Here is a 22697-nt window from a genome sequence, read left to right on the forward strand (position 1 = left end):
CGCCGGAAGATGACGTCATTTCCGGGGCTCAGCATTACAAGCCGACACCGAGACCGAGCAGGGAGACTCACCGCGGGACTGCTGAAAGGTAAGTACGGCGGGGGGGGGGGTAGATAATGGGGGGCGGCAGGGAGAGGAAGCGTAGATAATGGGGGGGGGCATTTTAAACTTTGCCCCAGGCGGCATTTGGTCTTGGGCCGGCCCTGGGTACAGTCATGCTGAAATAGAAAAGGGCCTTCTCCAAACTGTTCCCACAAAGTTGGGACCAAAGCATTGTCCAAAATGTCTTGCTATGGCTAAGCCCAAACCCTGATTTCAATAATAAAGGTGTGTCCCAATACCTTTGTCCATAACGTGGTGTACAAATCAAGGTCAATAAAGACATGGTTGGATGAGTTTGGTGTAGAAGAATTTGACTGGCCTTCTTATCCAACATTAATGCCTGACCTCATAAATGCTCTACAGGATGAATGGGTAAAGCATTCTACAAAAACACTCCAAAATCTTGTGGAAACACTCCAAAATCTTAAAAGTCACTGATGGTGTAATGGACTGATGTCCCAATACTTTTGTCCATATAGTGTGTGTGTGTGTATATATATATATATATATATATATATATATAAAGTCCAAAAATAGTTACTGGCACTCCAGGGACTTTCCAAATAACCACACAAACAACTTCGGTTTTCAAGTCAACGTTTCAGTCTTGTTTATTTCAGACTTTCATCAGGACATGTCTGAAACGTTGACTTGAAAACCGAAGTTGTTTGTGTGGTTATTTGGAAAGTCCCTGGAGTGCCGGTAACTATTTTTGGACTTTATATTATTTACTGCTACAGCTATTTGGCACCGGGCATAAACTTGGCATTTGGAGTGCAATTGTTAATTTTGGACTTATATATATATATATGTAATTCCTATATAATGATTTAAAAAAAGTGTATTCAAATCCAAAACATATTCTGGAGCATGTAACAGAGCCACTAGGTTTTAATGTATTTATCGAGCAGCCTCTACTCGTACAGATCATCTTTGCGGCCTCGCAAATCTCGTCTAATACTGTGGTCTGCACAGAACCCTCTACTGTGCATGCACGGCCCTCGCACACTTACTTCCTGCTTCTTGTGCCATTACTCACGCAATGCAGACACTAACACACTGCGTAACGATGTCAGTGGGACCGAGCTCCCCTCATGTATTAATAATAATTATGGTAAGTTTGCTAACGATTTAATGAAGGTTTTACAGGAGCACAAAGCACAATTAACCTGAGGAGGATTGGAGATTTCGTTATTCACAGATATTAGAGGTACAGGGATAATTAGATAAAGTTACCTCCCCCTTGGGCACAGTAACTCTGTCACTTACACCAGCAAAAGTTAGTTATTAACCAGTTTGGCAAAGATTCCCCAGGTACATCTGTGGTATCTCCGTCATCACAGAATCAGCAATGCATGTAAATGATTTTATATTATGTCAGATTAATTTGTAGCGCACTCGCAAATGTTGAGCACAATCAACACAGTCAAAAGGGAAACTGTCCGCGTCACAGCTAAATAAATTAAACTACCTATATAGCTTGAGCACCAGGATCCCTGGGCTGGTCATGGGAGATCAGAAGATCTACCCAACCACCTATGATGCCCACTACTGGCAAAAGTCAGGCAGCTTTCCGGGACAGCAGTACAATCCCCAAAAAATGGTGACCGGAAACTGGGACGGCCAGGAAGCATTTACTTTAATATACATTCTTCAAATAGTAGGGGAAAAAGCTGCAAGCTCCATGTCCCCTCCAACTCATCTCCATTTTTGTGCATCAATTGACTGCCTACAGCCAAAACTCAAAAAGGGGCAGAAGGGCAATCCCCTTAAAATAAACAGAACAATTTTTGGACATGCGCTTGAGATGAATGGCAGCAAATATACCACGTGGACGCATGCAACAAGGAAAAAGTAGCTGGGGATGGGACAAATGAATATGGAGGAGAATGAATATGGAGGTGAATGAATGTGGAGCGATCCTGCAGAATCCCTCCGTAGTTATCACATGCCTTAAAGTGCATTTGATGGCCAGAGTGTCCCTTTAAGAGTTTAACAATCCAGGGGAAGCAAAGAGAATTTATTCAAAGCATTCCAGTGTAATGTGCTTTATACAAAGGGAGGTGACAGGTGCAGGCTGTTTATTTAAATATATAGGTAAAGTGTTGCAAATGCCTTCACTGGCACCGTGTTAGTGCTTAATGTGCGTCTACATAGGCACCTGGTGTACGTAAGCATAATCCCAGTGCATTCTTTATACTGGTTACAGTAATAAGCCCAGTTCAGGCTGAAGGGTCAATATAGAATATTTTATGATTTATTTTAATGCAAATACTTACATTTATATATATATATATATATATATATATATATATTATATTTTGGACAATATTTCTGCTGAAGATGTTTTCTTACTCGAAGTCTAATTCTATAAATGACATAAATGGTATTGGCCATAACTAGTATAATTACAAAACCTGCAATACGGCTGTTTAATTTATACAAGAATATAAAATATGACAGAAGGGAAATATTAGAAATGTGATCTATAGGGTTATATAAAATATGCCGACGGCCGCCTTTTTACAACTCCATCTGCCTGTAAAAACGTCCTGTGATTTAATTCCCAAAACCTTATATAGCGTCTATATAAATCCTTTCAGAAAATACAATTGAGCCCTTAATAGCAGAGTTATAGCTCATCTCGATCAGTAAACATACCATCTTACTATAAAGCATGGCTTTAACCTGCATTTAACACAGTGCCTCCTTACCAGACAAAACACGGGTCAATAAAGTATAGTGACCAAGTGCTCTTGTTTTAATAGGACAGTCACTTTATTAAAGGGGCAATAAAGCCCCCAAAACTTTCATATGCATTGTTAAAAAAACCCATACAAAATATACTGAGCTGTAGCTGCACACCTTCTGTGTGGGTGATTCCCGGTACCAATATATATTTATATATCCTATATATACTTACCCAAAATGCAGAAGCATGCCAGTATACAGAATACAAATCCTGTCCAATTCTTCATATACCCCAGAATGCAGCTGCCAGGATATACACACAGTCCTGCATTATTCCATATATGGGCAAACATTTGCTGTAGTATTCTGTATACATATCACAATACAAAATTTTTCTGTATGTACCCCCATCTTCTGCCCCCAAATCCTTGCAACTCTATAGTCTCTCTCCACAAATGTCTGCGTTACAATACAGCCTTTGCCTGTGCCATATAGATTTAACCCAAATTCCAATACATATACAATCCGCTAACATGATACAGTGTCTCCAATCATAGAAACCTACACTATTCCATAGCATCCACACCTACAGATGCACTTTTCAATATGGTCTAGAGACAAAATCCAGGACTGTTTAATAACACATTTAATCAGTTGGTACCTATGGTAAATAATGTAGATGACCTAAAAAAAAACAAATAGACCTCAATTGTACACAAAATACTTTGCTTGGACGATAGCCTACAAAACCTCCTTCGTCCAACGCGACTATAAGCGAGTAGAAATTCCACACAAAGAGATGGTAAGAGATGCAAATTTCTCTCCACCAGGGCCAGCTGTTCTAGCAACAAATTATATTAATTATTTACCCACAACGCAGCGTGAATATTAATGTAGTGAGCGAGAGATGAATCCAACCCCCTGTCTAATGGAGACTGCGCTTGGGGGGAAAATACGGAGTGGGGCAGGAGGGATGAGACGAGAACTTAGAAAGGAGGAGAGGAGGAAAAGTAATGTGGAACAATGATGATAGGGAGGAGGGACTGGGAAAGAGCGAAATGGGTTAACCATAGCTGGAGAATGAAAAGCAGGAGGAGGGGATATGATTTCAATAAAATATAGGAGAGGGTTAAAGATTGGAAGGGAGATGAAGAAGAAAGCATCTTAAGTTACATGGAAAACTGCTTTAGTAACCAAGAGGATGAAATGCATAATAATAATAATAATAATAGGTGGGAATATATCACCCCTAATATGTAGGGGAGATCTGGATACCCCACAGGAAAAATAAGCAAACAGGAAGGGGCAATGAGAATAAATAAATGCTCAGTTAAAACAATAAACATTGATATACAATTCCTGCAGTAAAAGCTAAAGTTTTATCAGACAAGCCAATCAAATACACATCTAGCTGCTAGCCTTTTGATTTTAAAGGAACCGTAACTCTAAAACACATCATTTGCCATGGCTGTTCCTCTACGGAAGGACAAAATATTGTATCTCCCTTTGCTCCAAAGTGTATTTCTATGTGAAACATCTGCCACTAGACACAACCCACTATAGACTGAGGTCCAATTCCCCACAGTGCTTCCCACCAAGGAAAAACCAAGCTGATCCTTCATGCTGCTTAGTCCACAAAATGCGATGAAACAAATTAAATCCCAAACATGGTCTGGTCCACTAACATACAGCTCCAAGGTCTGCACATTTGGAACCAAACCCTACACAAAAGATGACTTTGTAAACTCAAATATGGCAGATTTTAATCTAAAAAAGGAACCTAAGCTCAATTTCCAATACAACAACTGGTTGACTGAACCAAATTCAAATACCAAATATCTGAATCCTTCGGTCAACAAGCTCATCAACAAAGAAAAATCCCTATAAGCAGTGAACTCGGCATCAATCTGATGTGCTAAGAGATGTCATTTTATCGTACCGCTGATGGTAAAATATGGCAACAATCAGTGTCCGCTTTGATGTCACACGACGAGTACACCCAACAAAATTTATGAAGGGGACAAAATTGTACTTGATTAAAGGATTATTTCTGAGAATGGGTTAGGATATTCAACAGCACTGGGAATGTTGTTTCTAACGTTGCATTTAGTTACCGTGTTAAATTCAGCAGCGTGGGTGGAACAGCACCTTTAATTGGGATGAATGTTCACACAAGTTAGGAGAACAGGGACTTTATATAGCTGTTTCTATATTAATCTGTTTATTTAATGTATAAATGCTATTAGCTAGGTCAATTATTGAACTGCAACATGCTGGGTTTGAGAAAAGGCATAAGGTTTTTCTGAACTTAAGACAATGCCAAAAACAAAAACAAAAAACAATAGTTTAAGCTCTTACAGCAGGCAAAAAATGAACAGACGAGGCGGTGAAAAGGGTTCTTATCTGACTCCAAATCCTGTTTCTATGGTTCTTCTCCTAATATGCCCCTAGCAAACTATAATAAATCACTTTTCCCATGAAGTCGATTCCATGTTTAACTATCAGAGCTGCCTCTACCACTCTTCTTGGATTTCCAGCTCCCCGATTTATCCATTTCCCCCTGATCCGCATTTCCTCTGGTCTCCCATCCCTCTGTACGCCGCACACCGCTCTCCCACCTCCATTCATCACATTACAGACAGATTATGATTTATGCAAATAGGCACAGCTGTGCATGGAGAGTAAGGAGAGCCTGCCCCACACGCATGCCTTCTCCCAGCGGACACATACACATCAAGCAACCAGTGGAGTTACAGGCTCGTGGTGTACGAGGCCGCGGTGATCACACTGGAATAGCAGGTGGTTTGGTTCTCTTTCATGAAGCTCTCTGGAATTTTACAGACAGCCTGTATGAATCAAATTACAGACCCGATTACCCAATGATACCGAACAATGTAGTCGTTGCTGGCAGTAACAATCTAGGGATCCAATATAAGGGAATAATAGGGAACGTAAGGAAGCGTTATAAGGGAATGTAAGAAATTATAGCACACGGCACTATTCAATTCATTAACGTGCGTTACAATTATTGATATCTATTATTCACCATTTTGTTTGCAGATTCCCCGTTTGCTATTGCAGCAGTCCTCAATGGGAGTGCCAGGCTGGTTGTCACGGTGACACAGGCGGGTATACCTGCCACCAGCCTCCATGCCCAACCCTCCCATCTGGCATCCGACACACGCTGTCTTGGAGCCTAGCGCAGCTGAGCAAGGGGGGTGCTGATTGGCAGGAGATATGCTGGATGCGCACAGAAGAGCCTGGCTAACGTGTGCCAAGGTTTTGAGGCTGGCAGAGTGCCACAAACCACCATCCCTCCAGCTACAGACCCCAAAATATACAGTACCCCACCTCTTCTAATAAACAGATACTTTATCACATCACATTGAGAATTCCCATATTTGTGAACGGTTATATTAACAATTACAGCTTATTGATTGGCATGGGTTAAAGGAATCGTATTAGCACATGTAAGCCTTTAAGAAAAGGTGTCACTGTTTACCTTGATATAACGGAATTGGCTTGAAATAGAATTCATATACCCTCCCGTTCAATGCAAGACTGATACTTACCCCATAACTCGAGCTGCAAATTTAGTGTCGGAGATGCAGTTGTTAATGAGACTATAAGTTACAGATGAGTCTGTGTTCTCCCTTTACAACTGGGAACGTTTATTTTGCTCTCTGAAAACAAACAGCCTGAGTTTTATCTCCTGCACACAGAGGCTTTAGACATCATTCATCATCCCAAGTACCAGAATACACTGGCTGCTATGTCCTGGGATACTGGGGAGAGAGATAGAGGGGGGAGAGAGATGGGGGGGGGGTGGTGGTGGATGAGCGACAAGTGTTGCAAGTGCATGTGGTGAGATGCTCAAAGAGCCATGGTATAGAAAGCCAAGGATAGGGAAATAAATCAGGGCGAGCAACCATTTTTGTAATCATATTCTTAGGAATAGTCATGGAAATACACCATTGTGGAAGACGTACGACTGGATTATAATGCCAATTGGTTTAATTGCATACCAGTTTAGGTAGTTCCTCATTTAATTACGCTTATTGTGTGCCCTTGATATACGCTATGCCCACTTGCCCTTTTAGCGACTATACAATGGGTCTCCTCTATAACCAGTCCCTGCTCCTCTGTGTTCTGGTCTTACACTTCATGGCAGAACATTTGGAACATGAAATGGGTTTCCATCGAAGGGATTTGCTGGAAGTAGCAACCTATTCTGGGAGGTGCAAAGCAAAACTATTCTCCGTAGTTCCATACAACATAGTGAATACAAAATGGAAGACAGATTGTGTAAAGCTCTATACAAAAGATTGCAATCAAGAGATGGGCCACGATGTGTTGATTTACAGTCAGTAGGCTGTTTTTCTCCTACTGCCATTCAAATCTTTTGCATTCTCAGAAGAACCAAGAACCATATTTTAAGGAAACCTAATGAAATCTGTGCAGTGATTACTGAATGATGCCAAGGGACAAAGGAGGAGAGATGCTGATTTCCAACACCTCACCGGGCTTCAAGCTGAATTATTTATTGCAGATTAGATGTAAACTCATTGTTCCTTGCTTCAGGGGTCTGGAACAGTTTTTTTTCTTCTCCACGAAACAAAAATTTACCCACCGACTTATTGAATCAGCAGGGATTTGTGTCCCAGAATTCAGGACGTCCTCCCGCCAACAGTTGAGGTCATATTCATAAAGTGAGATATGTCCCCTAAACCCTTCATCTGCAGAACTTGGCTTTGAGGTCGGCTTTTGAATGGTGGCTGGACACAAAAATTTGTGCCAACAGTTGGGGACTCTATGCTGGAACGATAAGGCATAAAATGACACATACTGCCAAGAGTATGAGAACCCCATCACTCATCTCAAACAGAATTTCACACAAACCCAGGAAACCTCACACCTCAACCCATAACAGCCATAAATTCAGCTTGATTCCGGTCCATGAAGGCCATAGATGGCACATCACAATGAAAACTGTTTTCCTCTAAACTAAGGAAAAGAAAAAGATTCTGGATAATTACATAAACCCATTTAAAAAAATTCAAATTCAGCTTTTTTACTAAGTGTAGGTGGATTAAAGTGGGTAACGAATCAGGAACAAGCCACAGATTTCTTTGACCATGTAGAAATAAAAATACACTAATACATACGAACACTCATTTCTTGCCACACAAAAGGCTTATTGTTTTTAGGAGTTATTCTCTGGGTAACTCTGGGAAATCTAAGGCAATTACATTTTCACACAAGACAATAGGTATTGCATACATGGCTTTACTAAAATGACATAAGCATCAACTTAAAAAGGCGTTCCTGCTCTTACCTATGAAAAAATATTAATTGTTAAAAATATGAAGAAATGCAGAAAATCAAGAATGGGGCAAATACTTTTTCATAGAAATTTAAGGCAGGGAAAAAAAGGTAATCCCACCAGTATAGCCCTTTTAGATGAATTGAAGGAACGAGTCTTGACATGCCCCACTCCCCGCCTATTTCCACTTTAAATGCGGGTGTTTCCTGTGATGTCAGTGGAACCGCCCACTGATGTTGTCGGGAATGTCCTCAACCTCATTGGGACCGCCCACTGACATCAGCGGGCAGTCCTGGCCAATTCCAGTGAGGGTAGGCTCCGGATATGCATATAAGATATCAATTGGCCTTGTTGGTCCACCTGACCAACCACATATATTATGACGCCAAAAGGTTAAAGTGGATCAATCACTTGACAGATATTTGGTGGCATTGGAGAAGTGGCTAGGGGGAGCAGGGGTTTAACACCACTTTTCGAGCCCCTGTTGCAATTTCTAAATCCTGCCCTGTTTAATGTTGTGCAGTTAGTATGGTGGGGTCTAACCCTAAATTTGTTTTTAGAAAACTTAAAATAAAAGAAAATTCTATATTAACTTAGGGTGGTTTTCAAATCAGAGGAGGTAAAATTCTCCTTTTTTCCTTCATAGAAACAATGCAGAGCATACAGCTGTTTGCTGGCTCAGGCCTAACACCCTTAGGTGGTGTAGGTCAGTGAAGCGTACAACATAATGAGGAGATATTGAAAAAAAAGAGAAAAACATTAGGAATACGATTCAGCTACAACTGTGGGGAATGTTGGGATCTGTCCAAGGATAATTCAATTGTGCTTCTTATATTTTTCAACAAAAATGCACACTACATATTTTCAGATGTTACTCTTAGTAACTTACTCCTTCACCGGATGGGCCTGACTTAACTGAGTTCAGATGATAAATCATTTAATCTTTTACAACATTTTTCTTGTTTTGATATTTATTTCTGCTTTTTTTCTCTTGTGAAAACTCGAAATCAAGCCAGACGGTTTGATTTAAAAAAATTTGCACCGACCAGATTCACAGTTAAATCCTAAAATTTAAGATTGTCTGGTTCCTCCCCTCAGTAGACCCTCCATGAGCCACAACTCAAGCTGACTGGCTGAACCCTCCTGCATGGGAAGAGCTGAAGGGGCAAATGCAGAATCTCCCCATAAATTTAAAGGGACCTTGCATGCATTAAAGTGGTTATATGATGGCTGGAGTGTCCCTTTAAGAGTTAAGTCATCCCGAGGCGTAACCCGCAGATAGCCTTTGCTTGGAGTAGGTATGTGTGTGTATGTGTACATAGTTTGTGGCAGACAGGGATATGCACTACTCCTTTACAGGATGTCTGCCAATTCAAGGTATTATTATACACCGGAGGTGGTAAAAAGATTCTCTTTATCACTTACAGTCAGTGTACGAAAATCAATAAAATCAATACCACTGACAGTATGTGTGCGTAGATAATCAGTATGATAAACACAAAGTGCACGCCACCAACCAATATAGGTAAATATTCTAGAGTATGACTTAATTTCACATATTCACAAAAACAACAGAGTTATTCCAGGAGAAAAAGAAAATGTGTTGTATCCTAAACATCAGATTCTTGCCTCTGAGGCGTACTGCGTGATGTACTCCCAGAACTAACACATTTTTACTAATACACAATCACATTATATCCCAATCCTAACCGCTTTATGCTTTGGTTTTGTTCAAGGACGTATACATCGTGAGAAGCCGGTTCTCTTTAGGAAGAGCCTGGCAAAGGATGTGGTTGAAAGGCAGTGTCTTTCCTACCAATCTATGCAAACACTACCCGCTATTGGGCTCTTCACCGCAGTTTGCAGGCAATGGTTGTACGAGCCACGAAAAGAAGAAATGTATGATGACAATAACTGTCAGGATATACTCATATCCCGAGGGGCAGGAGAGTGCTGGCAACAGGGCAAGGGGGGCAATATCTCACTGGGATGGTGTGATTTATAGATCTATACAGCAGTCACCCGGATGTCTGCAGGTGTCATCTGCTTGATGGCTTTTCTATACATTCTTTTTCTGTAAATGTGTTAAAGACAAGAATGGATAAGGCTTTTGAGCTGCTTTATTACTGGGACACGTGGTTTGATTGACTCCCCAATCTGAATCGAGGCAGCCCTGCTTATTCCTAATAACCAATGATAAAAAATGATATACCTTTATAGAAAAGAACACATTCATCCATATATACCAATGGCATGTATATGGACATTGTGCATATCTCATTTGTACAGTATGTAGATAAACACACGAAAAGTATACCTTCCTGTACCGCTAAAACACAACCAAAGACTGAGACTGAAGCAGAGGTTATAAAGTTCACTATGCAAATAAAATCAGCAGGTAGCAGAGTAAAATATACAATATAATTACTAGCGACCGACAGCTGCTTTACTTCCATAAACACGCAAGACTTACCTATGTTCTTATCATGGGCTGTGGTGACATATTCTGATACTCATATCAATGGTTTGTATTCAGTGCAAAAATGACATCATACATAATACTGTAACATTTAAAACAAATTCTCGCTGAAAGATATTTTCTTCAAGGCTGCTGCCGTTCTTGAGTATTGCATTGTCTTCTAAATAAAGTGTTAGAGCGTAATACACACAACAGCAAGAGGGACGATGTAGTGACATATTAGTGTTTAGCAAATGGGTGCTTTCATACAGGTTCATTAGGATGGAGAATGGTACAGCAGCAATCGCTGGCGGGTGGGGGGGGTCACCAATAAAATGCACCCACATTACAAGCACTGATAAATTTAAACCAAAGTGTGTGCGGATACATTCGCTTTAAACAAGGGAACTCACATACACTAGTTAAACTGCTGCTGAATGAATTGCACCAATACTATCACTATGCGTGTGCATTGTACATGTACACACACATACACACCATGTATCATCGACTCAGCGTGTACCTAAATACCATGTATTCCTGAAAGCTGTTGCTGATCTCATGTACACAGCCTGCGCACAGAGGAGTCGAAGCTGATAAGGAGGCCAAATCATTTACATAATAAAACAGAGAGAGAGAGAAAAAAAACCTGACTTCCGAACTGAAATATTCATTAGAGAAGAGGGAGGAAGAGGGGGGGACGGGACGTTAGCTTGGGAAAGAGGGGAGAGCTTTCCACAGTAAAAGACGCTAGAACCATATTGTCTCTGGCACTGACGGAGTTAATAGTCTCACTGTACAAATCAATTAACAACCGCCATTTAATAAGCATACAAGAACACCGGCTGATCTAAGATATGTAGAAATATACATGTAACGACAAAAAGAATACAGATACACAGAATCAAAACATAAACATGGATGTGGAATCAGGAATGACAGCCAGATTTGGGGTATAACATGGAGGGCCATACACCATGTATAAGCAACCCAAAAAAACTTATATGGTATGGTATAAGGTCCTCCAAAGGGAGAATACAGTCTATAGCGTAATTTAGGACCCCAATGCACTCACAGAACCCCCTTTTTATAAAGTATAGACGCATCCGAGCATCCTGTACAAGGTTTCCATACACAGGGGACAAGCCCATAGTTAATGAGTATATGTTGGCAGATATTACTCACCCAGCACTATGCACTATGTAATGTTTAGATTTTTTTTCTCCCTACTCTCCCTCTACCGCCACTAAAGGAATTCTTTCCTTTTCTCTCCCGTATTATCTTTTTTTTTTTTTACCATTTTTCACCCCCCACCCCTTCTTCTATACCTTCCGCTCCAACACACTGTGCCCTCCTATATTCCTCTGTTCCCTCTCCTTTTCTTCCACCTCTCTTCCCCCTCGATCTCTCCTCCCCCCCCTCCACCGCTCACAACTTCATCTGAATATCTGAATTAACACAGAAAATGAAAACATCTCGCACCTTCTCTTCTCGTTTCCATGGTGATGAGATAAGAATCACGCCAGGCCTCACGGGGGGGAAAACGCTGAGCGCTTGACACTCCCCCCCCCCCAAATCTCTACCCCAATATCTCTCCCACCCCAAAATTAAATTATGGAAGAGAGATAGGGTCACTGGGTATCAACAGGCAGGACACAAAGGGAACTTAAGTTGTTAGTCTTCATGGAATATGAGTGGATGATCATTTTTCATTTGAAACAGTAACCCGTTATTTCCTGGCATGTCGCATGCACATATGAGTCAAACTCAAAGCACTTTAGTAATCAAGACAATAACTAAGATACCATAACAAATAAAAGGTCTGTAATGACATGTAGGCAGATCACAGAAGAAGCAGAGGGCTATAATACAGACATCAGTATAACAACATAATGACAGACATACCATGAAGCATGACAGCATGCAGAGCTGTGTAATAAACAGTAATCTGCCAACAAACAGCCACAATATCAAGCAGAGTGATATAACACAAAGATAGAAAAATATATGTGATCACAAAGTAACTTGCATGGAACCCGAATAAAAAAAATGCAGTTTAATGCATATGACAGCTGCGGGGTTACAATGTCCTAGTGCCCCTTCCAAACTTATTGGGGATTCTTCTGAATCATGCAAAATCCATTTGTCACTTTCCCCAACCCCAGGTAATCGTCGTGTCCGTCTGAACATATCACCTTGCACGTGATCGATTTGCCACCGGCCATCTCCAGGGCTGGCTTTGGGAACGCTGCATATGGGGGGATCCATTCAGATCCCCCCCACACGCATGCATGGAAAGTGATCCCACTGATTTTATTGGGAACAATTTCCTACCAGAATTATTCCACTCTTCCCCATTACAGGATGAGGCTACAATATGTATACATTCTATATTTATACATATATAGTGCTGATCCCTACCCCCACTGGCTTAAGTATATATATATATATATATATATATATATATATATATAGTGCTGATATATATATAGTGCTGATCCCTACCCCCACTAGCTTATTTTGGAGATCATGACGTAACGTCATGAGATCTCTTCTCACCTGCACGGCTGCTGCTCTAATTATAGCCTTGTCGTTAGCATTACTGGTAATAGTATTAGTCTGTAATAGCCTTATAATTAGCCGTGCACCTGTATATTGTGAAGGGGATGTGTCCCATCTGAGTGTCTGAAAGATTACAGGGACCAGAAAGAGAGGAGATAGAGAGAAAAGAAAAAAAGGAAAAGGAAAGAGAGAAAACAAGGGAAATAATTAAAGAGACAGAGAGAGTGAGCCAGAGAGATACGGGTAAATGTAGAATTTAGGATAATATGCATAACAGTTAATGCTATATTTCTGTTATACACTTCTTATTGCATTTTTCTAGGACACAAAAGAAAAATATTGTATTTACAATGGCAATAATAAATAGTTGAAAATTCTATGAATTTTGTCTATACCGCTTACAAGCATATATTGTCATTGCTGGTTGCTGGTTAGAGGTTTGCCCTGTTCTCCGAGCTTCCTGGGGATGGCAATTTATTTCCACTGCCCATGCACTGGCGAGTCATTAAGCCACATGATAAGCCTACATAGACATGTCTTCTGCCATATTATTTTGGAGGACATATAAATGGCAAAAAAATGAATCTCAAAATTCTTTCAAAAATGCACTATACCTGATCGCTTTGTAGTGTCTGGACCACAAAGAGAACAGGAACCCCAAAGAGCTGCTGCAAATTCACAAAGTATTTGGTGGTTGTGGATTGTAGCACACATTTTATCTGATGGATTATCATCAAATAGGTACGGTATGAATCCAACACATTTATTATACTGCATATCAAGTAGACGTTATTCAGCCCATTATACAGGGAATTTGAATGAGAATATCCTTTAAACAGAGAGTTAATGTAAAGACTTCTCACTTTAGAACCTTTTGAACTGGGGGTAGACAGTACAAGCTTTCTGAGGTGTAGGATTAAGGCTGGGCGAGGTGGTCTGGAACCCAGTCTGGTATGTGATCTAGGTGTGGAACGGACTTAACGGGTCCCCCTTTCTGGCAGTGGATTTCGATTTGTTTTTGGAGGATGGATTGTCAAAGACCTACTAAATGCTATGGCCGTTTCACCCCTCTCTCCAGATGAATGGTTGGAGGTGGCATCTACAACTACTGATGGTTGTCACCCATTGTAGTTGCTCATGTGGACACAGCACAATTTCAATTATGAATCCTGGGTTTAAACTAAAGAACAGTTCCAGCCGTATCAGCATGGAAAATTTTAATTATATATATATATATATATATATATATACCCAAACACATACAGAAGATCACCTCAGGACCAACATTTCACCTTTAGAGACGAATCCTCTGAAAATAAGGGTCTACAGGAATGTGAAGTAATGAACCCAGCATATCAGAACCAAGATGTTTTATGTGTCATTTCCATCTCCTGAGCTGGGTCAAACTAGTGCACACCTCGGGAAAATTATTATCCGGCTACATTTTTACATACTTGGAAATAAAGACCAGACTGGAAATCGAGCTTGATGCAGGTAACCTGTGGTCAGAATTGAAAGACGTACCTGATGTGAGCGATACGGTGTCCTTTTCCCAGGACACCACACTGACATACTCCTGCACGGCAGGGGGAGTGAGGCACTTGAAGACAGCCGCGCTGCCGCGCATGGCACTCTGATCCTCCACCCGCACTGTGTACGGCTCCCTGAAAACTGAGAGGCAAAAGGAACTTAAGTCAGGGGAAGAGAACAGCTCTACATATTAAATTCATACATATTAAATTACATTTGAACAGAATATGGGTTGTACTTGACTTAACCCGAATTTACTGTGAATGTAGTAAACGTATCCAAGACCTGGTTGACCTAATATGCCCCGATGTTCCGGAGCACCATGACAACTAAGTCAAAATGTAATGTTTACAAACTGAATAATAAAAAAACACATTAAATTATTTCTGTACAGAAAAAGAAAACGGCCCTGCTTGCCAAGCTTACAATCTCTTAAAGGTGGAGATAGGAAGGTGAGGATGTTTTACTGTATGTAGCAAGTATGTGAAGACGTCTGTGATGTGGAGATCCTGAAGGTGGAAAGAAAGGATGGCTTCTCTCAGAATACGAGGCAAGAGTATTAGGAGGGTAGCAGAGGTGGCATTTTAGTGAGCGCTTAAAGTAGTAAAGAACAGGTAGTGGAGTGTCTGATGGGGTAGGGAATTAGAGAAAATAGGTACAACACAGGTGTATATGTGTTGGTGGAAGGCTTCTGTAGCGTTATCTACTAGCTTTGATGAAGAAATCTAGATGCAAACAGAGGAGGTTAGGGATGGCCACTACTACAGATAATCAATGAACAGACTTAAGTTTTAGGAGCCAGGAAAGGATTCATTCACAAAATAAGTCTCAAACGCTAGGTGTGAATGGTAAATGTTTAACAAATGTATGTAGCAGTTTGCAACCAGAGAGTAAAAAAATGCACCGGTCCAATATTCTTAGCAATCAGGAAAGGATTAATCCACAGATTTTTTTGAATACTGCATCTGATAAACAAGTCCCCAACTTGTATTATGAGAGATTTGGCTTCACTTTTGTTATCATGACTGCCATTACCTTCTTGTTATATTCACTTAGACTCAGCTCTATTGCACAGAAAGAGACTGTGCTTACAGGGCCATAGAGTTAATAATACCAGGATCACATTATGAAGTTACTTCACACCGGAGGATGACCGGGCAGGCTCCCGGAGTAGAGCTGTCCATGGTGCTAGCACACAATACATATCCCTGTCCAAATCTGCAAATTCCCAGCAGAGGGAAACAGACTCAGCGTTTCAGTTGGGAAGCAAGGAATGCATTTTAAACTAGTTACTTAATTAAATATGCATTCTTCATTGGTGGGACTGTGTGGGTCATTATATTGTCCCTTTAAAGAGTGATTATAGCATAATAAACTTTAATATTAAATGTAAACTACCATTACATTGATGATAAAATGAGAGGCTGAAAGCAGCAGGCATATTATCCTTTCATAACGTGCATTAGTACACTAAAAGATCATGCGAATAGCACAGTGGCCAATATCACCAATACCCTTTTGCCCAGGGTAATACAAAACTAAAAAAAGGGTGTCCACGGTTTTTTGCTACAGCATATATAGTTTTAGACAGAAGTTTGAACAGGCTCGACTTGCTCACCCCCTGTCTTCTTAAACCGGGACAGGGATGATACCAATTAAATCTTAATTTCTCTTAAACAAAACCAAGATAATTGACCTCTGGCGGTGGACTGAAAAGTGCCACCTCAAACGTTTAGTTATATCATCAGGGAGGATTGGTTATTAGGGGAAATACTTACAGGATCAGTTCCTCATAGAAACCTTCATATCATACCATATAAGTATTACTGAAATGTTTATCTATCAACAAAAGGAACTGTAAAGTTTTTTTAAAAAAAGCCCCAAAAAGTTGCACGGGAAACCTCAGTATGTGGGAACTGGTGGGTTCTCACAATTTAAGTAGTTTCGGTAGAGGGTCTAGATCAGGGGTGGGCAATTAATTTTCCCATGGGGCCACATGAGAAATTGGAATGGTTTTAGAGGGCCAGACCTCTACAAACTACAAACTCCGAAGCCTTGTCCATTTTGTTAACTTATGTGCTGTTTAATAAAGTTATTCAAGCCTACGTCATTGGTAGAGGTGCTTGAATAAGTAAGGCCTGAATAACTATTAGCACAGCACAGAAGTGAACAAAATGAACAAGGCTTTGGAGTGCATACCGTATTTTTCGCTCTATAAGACGCACCTGCTGATAAGACGCACCTAGATTTTAGAGGAGAAAAAAAAGGAAAAAATATTTTGAGCTAAAAAATGGGCTAAAATATTTATTACAATAACTGAATAAGCTATGAACACAGTAAGACACACGCAGTAAGACACACACAGACACAGTGAGACACACACAGACACAGTAAGACACACACAGTCACAGTGAGACACACACAGACACAGTAAGACACACACAGACACAGTAAGACACACACAGACACAGTGAGACACACACAGACACAGTAAGACACACACAGACACAGTGAGACACACACAGACACAGTAAGACACACACAGACACAGTGAGACACACACAGACACAGTGAGACACACACAGACACAGTGAGACACACACAGACACAGTGAGACACACACAGACACAGTGAGACACACACAGACACAGTAAGACACACACAGACACAGTGAGACACACACAGACACAGTAAGATACACACACACACAGTAAGACACACACACACAAACACAGTAAGACACACACACACAGTAAGACCTCCCTCCCTAACCCCCCTTCTCAGTATCTCCCCTCTAACTCCCTAACCCCCCCTTCTCAGGATCTCCCCCCCCGCCCCGGTCACTTACCTTAAACTCCTGTGTTGGAAGCGTGAGGCGTTTGTCTCGGGTGCCGGCGCTTCACTGCTGATCGCCGGCGTCTGACGTCATATGCCGGCGCCCAGCGTAAAGCGCCGGCACCCGAGACAAACGCTTCCAACACAGGAGTTTAAGGTAAGTGACCGGGGCGGGGGGGGACACCGGACTCATTGGTGAGTCACCAGGACACTCTTTGCGGGCCGGTCCGAGCTATTCAGCGGGCCGGATGTGGCCCGCGGGCCGTGCTTTGCCCAGGTCTGGTCTAGATCATGCTACATATACAGCCTCACGTTTGGTATTGCTGTATTTTAGCAAGGTGTGATATCAAAATTAGTAATTATACAACTATATCAATGATATATGATAAGAAACAGTCTGCCCTCTTGAAGGCAAGCATTTTTTGCTTTTGTTTTTGCTCTTGTTTTGAATTAATGCAAGTAAGTGGATCTCCCACCAAATGTTTTTTAATCACAGATTAAGGGCATAAAATTAAATATAATTTTTCTTTAATGCTATATTAATTTTATAAGTATATGTACCTATTCACTATTCCCCTTTGTTTTTTAAGTTATTACTGCCAGTAATAATGCTTCTGTTACCAAGGACCAAAGCATTGCTTCTGCTGATTGCTCCGCATTGATCACTAGTACCAGATCTGGCCATTATACATAATCCCCAATGTATTTACCCACTTCTGTCGCCTATCGGCATGGAAACTTAGTAGAAGAACTGATCGGCAGAACGAATTACAATAGTCACAGTAAACAAGCCTTCCTAAACATTAAACCGTGCAGATGAAAATGTTATGCTTAGAACTGGCGTTCCACCTACGATGGAGACTTTAAGATTGTGTAGCTAAATATCATGTTTGAATCATAATGCCAACCGACCTCTGTAATTCCTGTCTCTACCAACAACAAATCCTTTAATCAACTCAAATTCTGGACACTTTAGATTTTTTAGGGTCTACCTGTAGAAATGACACAGACTGTTCTGGCTTGTGTTCTAAAAAGCTTCAGTATGTGTTAGGAGTAAACAAAATTGCTCTTAATTAAGCATTCTGTATAATGAAGACAGAACGTGAGCTTTAAATATATTTTATATATTTCCTACCAGAAGTGGATTTATATCGACTGTCACAAATTGAAAGGGTCACTTTTTACAGATATATTTTACTACAGTGTTCCACGCATAGATGGATACTGTTGTGCATAAAAGATCCCAAAGGACTCAAGGTTACTTCATGCTGACCCTGTTGTAACAAAAAACACGTATAGGTTTTATTTTATTGTCCAACTAATTTAATTGGAGAACGCAGAATAGTTATCTGACACGTTACGTTATAATGGCTGACACCAATGATTTCGCTGGCAGAATGGTTTTTGAAGATAAAATGCACGCACACACATTAACGCTGGAAGGTATCCAGTTCTACCAATTTAAAGTTGTCATTTCACTGATCAATGTTTTAATCCAAGCAATGGGGTAATAGCGGGGAGGACTAAGGTAAGAATAATTGCAGTGATGGATTAAAAGAATTTGAGGGGCTGAAGATGAGCCATCAATCATGTGGCATCAAACATCTGCCTCTGCTTTTTGGAGAAAGAAAAAAAGGGGCCAGGGAAGCAGGTACGTCATAAACATAAAAATAGTGGGGGAACTATGCACTCAAGAGGGGCCGAAGGGCCAATTAGAGAATGTACTAACATTTAAACCAATATGAATGATGAATCATGACAATATATATATATATATGATGTGGTCCAAAACAGTGATTTGATTTTAGTTATCATGCTGCTTGTTTGTTAAATAAAGTATTTGGACATGTGAGCGCATAGATCCATTTCTGGAGAAATAGCTTCCACTGTTTTTCTCGGGGTACAGTGCTGTGAAAAAGTATTTGCCCCTTTGCCGATTTCTTCTATTCTATGTTTTAGGAGATGCAACTAATTTTAATAGAAGACAATGTGAGTGAACACAAAATGCAGCTTATTGAAGGAAAAGAGTTAATCAAAACCTATATCATCCATGTAGAAAAAGTAATTGCCCCCCCTAAACCTGATAACTGCAATCAAACATTTACAATAACAGGTCTTACATTGCAGAGAAGGAATTTCTTGGCACATTAGAGGGTTTGCGCGCATGAACTGCCTTTTTAAGGTCGCGCCACAGCATGTCAATCAGATTCAAGTACAGACTTTGATTAGGTCACTCCAAAACCTTCATTTTGTTAATTTTGAGCCATTCAGAGGTGGACTTGCTTGTGGGCTTCGGACCATTGTGCGGCTCCATAACCCAACTGCGTTTGAGCTTTACGTCACAAACTGATGGCCAGACATTCTCCTCCAGAGATTCTCCTCCAGGCTGTTCTGGTAGAGAGTAGACTTCATGGTTCCATCAATTATGACAGTTCAGCCAGGTCCTGAATCAGCAAAGCAGCCCCAGACCATCACAAAGCCACCACCATGTTTAAAACTCTCTCACGTCACTATTCATTAAGAAGGGCCAACAATGGCAGGATCCTTTAGTAAGAACGCCTGATCTGCCCTAATAGGATGAGTGGTTGGGAGGCTTTGAAGAAATCTCACAGAATCTTATCTGTACATTATCCACAGCCAGGCAAGATAAAGACAGAGACCGACTGGGTTCACCCCTTCATAATGTATAGTGAAAGAATTAAAATAAAACTCTCCCGACAACTCTCGCTTTAGTGAATAGACCCTCAGACAGCACTGACACTGACCAGTAACCCCCCGCTCTATATTTGTGATATTGCTCAGAATATATAACTGCTAAGACTAGAGTCCATGACTATATTCATATTTCATTTATGCAACAGCCCATCAACACCGGCCCCAATCCTCACAATCCCCTTACCTGCTTTGACGCGGATGTTTGGACTCCGTATTTTCCCAGCGGAGTTCTCGGCTGTACAGAAATAGTCATTGTCATGTATAAAGCTATTGAAAGCGGAGGGGGAGAAGGGGTACAGTTGAAGGGTGCCGTTGGCGTGGACGTGCCTAATGTGAGGCACGTCATAAATGTCATCTCCAGTCCCTAGGTACCATCGGAGTGCAGCACTGGGGGATCCAGCAGCAGGGCAGGGGATGAACACCCCCACAGTACTGGAAAAAGTGATCTGCAGCAAGGAAGTGTTCACAAAGTATAGACTGGTGCCGGCATCCTCGGAGCAAGCTGCAAACGATACAAAGTTACATAAGGTCAATAAGAGCAATCAAATTACCACATTTCTAATAAAACAGTAGAGGTGGGACACGTTTTTTGTGTTGTGTCTTCATGAGGTGGGCTGTGTATGTTTAGGGATTGTATGATGGGGGGCTGGATTCTATAAAAACATATTATATATATATATATATATATATATATATATATATATATATTAGTGTTGGAGAGGACATATAGAAGTTACTGAGGCCTCCAGATAGACAGACCTATTCTACCATTTTATCTTTTACACAGCGATATCCTATGGTGACCACATCAGCCATGGTTTCGAGGAGACACAAGTGTCTACATATCGATCGCTGGCCAACATGGCTAAAGTGCAGCCCTGCAGTGTGTAAAAAGTTTGGCCGTTTATACGTCCCACATATTGCAGGGTGCATAATGTGTGCCCCACAACAAAGACAATGTTTTCACCCCAATACTTCCACACAGGATTGCCTATATTTGCTAATAGAATTGTAAGCTGGTTGGAGCAGAGCCCTCCTTACCTGTCAAAACTGTTATGTTATATACTACTTGTTATGTCCGGTTCACCTATTGTAGAGCACTGTGGAATATGATGGCGCAGTATGTATATATATATATATATATATATATATATTATAAAACAATAACAATAATAATGATAAAATGTATGCCTCTAAATACAAAATAAACCAACTAGAAATAAAATACAACTAATATTTATGTAAATATAAGTACAAACTATGCAAGTACTATGTACTTGTGTACTTGTATTATGTGTAAGTAGCCCATCCTCACTAACGGAAAAAATGGGAAGTGTAAACTTTAATCCTGAGAATCTCTATTTTGGGGTATATTTGATTTATTTCACACAGTGTCAGCTGGTTAGAGAATTAGGGAACACTTCATTTGAACAAGGAATGCGTTACATCAGCAGCAACCATTGAGTTTTCCACAGATTTGCGTAAAAACATCCATAAAGGACGTAATGCTGCGCTTTGCATAATGATTCAAGCGGACACCAAGGCTTTACCAAGATTTTGCATGTGACCTGGTGACACGAGTAGTAAATCATAAAGTAAGGCTCCTGGAATATGAATATGCCTAAACCCATCACAATCGTAAGCTCCCAAAGACAGAGAGTGTCCTTTTAAAAGAGGGACACTTGGGAGGTATGTGTAAAAGACAAATCGCAACAGGAAAGAAAGCAACGGATGCTGATACGCCATTGTCACACATAATAAAAAATACCTTGGAAAGACAGCCCTGCACTTAAAAATATTCCAACACACAATCTCCAAAACTAAGTAAATATTTATCAAAGGGGGGGGGGAATAATACAAAGTTAGAACAAAGCACTCCTTGATGAAGCATCTATAATGCTCTATAATGCATTCTGCAGCTACTATAAGTGCAGGTCACCTAAGGAGTTAATCATACAGATTCCCATTTTACAGCTTTGCTATCATATAATGAGCCCGATCCTCACCATTAACTAATAAGGAACCAGTTGGAAGCTGCCGCACACCAGACCTGAGGATACACCCTGTTTGTGTACATTGTTTGCAATGGGACAGTTGGCATGCAGATCAATTATTGGTTGATAATAATTGGTGAATTATTGGTGGCAAACACCCACGTGTACAAAACCGGGGAAGTTTCTTAATAGATTGCAAGCTCTTTAGATGACAAAGCTGCTTTTTTTTGTTTGCAAAGCAGATAAGATGCTCTGTGTTTTTTGGGGGTTTTTTTGAGGCAAGACCTTCATGCACAAAGCTGGGGCTATGTTCTGCTGGGCCGCTGGGCTCATTTCCACTACACATGCCAGATCTAGCAAAATATTACTCTTAAAATAAACCATCACAATGCAAATAATTGGATCTACCGGCCGTATCGGACAGCCTGCACCCTTTAAGCTGGGAAACCTACAATCTAAATAACGACTAGGAAAACCGTCTCCCCGG

General features: G+C 40.7%; 1 protein-coding gene across 1 annotated transcript in view; it reads right to left on the reverse strand.

The window, feature by feature from the left end:
• Window positions 1–20716, reverse strand: part of LOC149298048 (cell adhesion molecule DSCAML1-like) — a 100312-nt gene extending 79596 nt beyond the window's left edge. The window contains exons 1-2 of the mRNA XM_089487839.1: window positions 20401–20716; window positions 14661–14807 (exon numbers count right to left, since the gene is read on the reverse strand). Coding sequence (XP_089343965.1) covers window positions 14661–14763 — 103 coding nt within the window. The 5' untranslated portion in view covers window positions 14764–14807; window positions 20401–20716. The remainder of the gene's footprint in view (window positions 1–14660; window positions 14808–20400) is intronic.
• Window positions 20717–22697: the final 1981 nt, after the last annotated feature.

This window comes from Sceloporus occidentalis, unplaced genomic scaffold, assembly GCF_023333645.1.
Source record: "Sceloporus occidentalis isolate IW3139 unplaced genomic scaffold, rSceOcc1.0.p SCAF_35, whole genome shotgun sequence".
Lineage (NCBI taxonomy): Eukaryota > Metazoa > Chordata > Lepidosauria > Squamata > Phrynosomatidae > Sceloporus > Sceloporus occidentalis.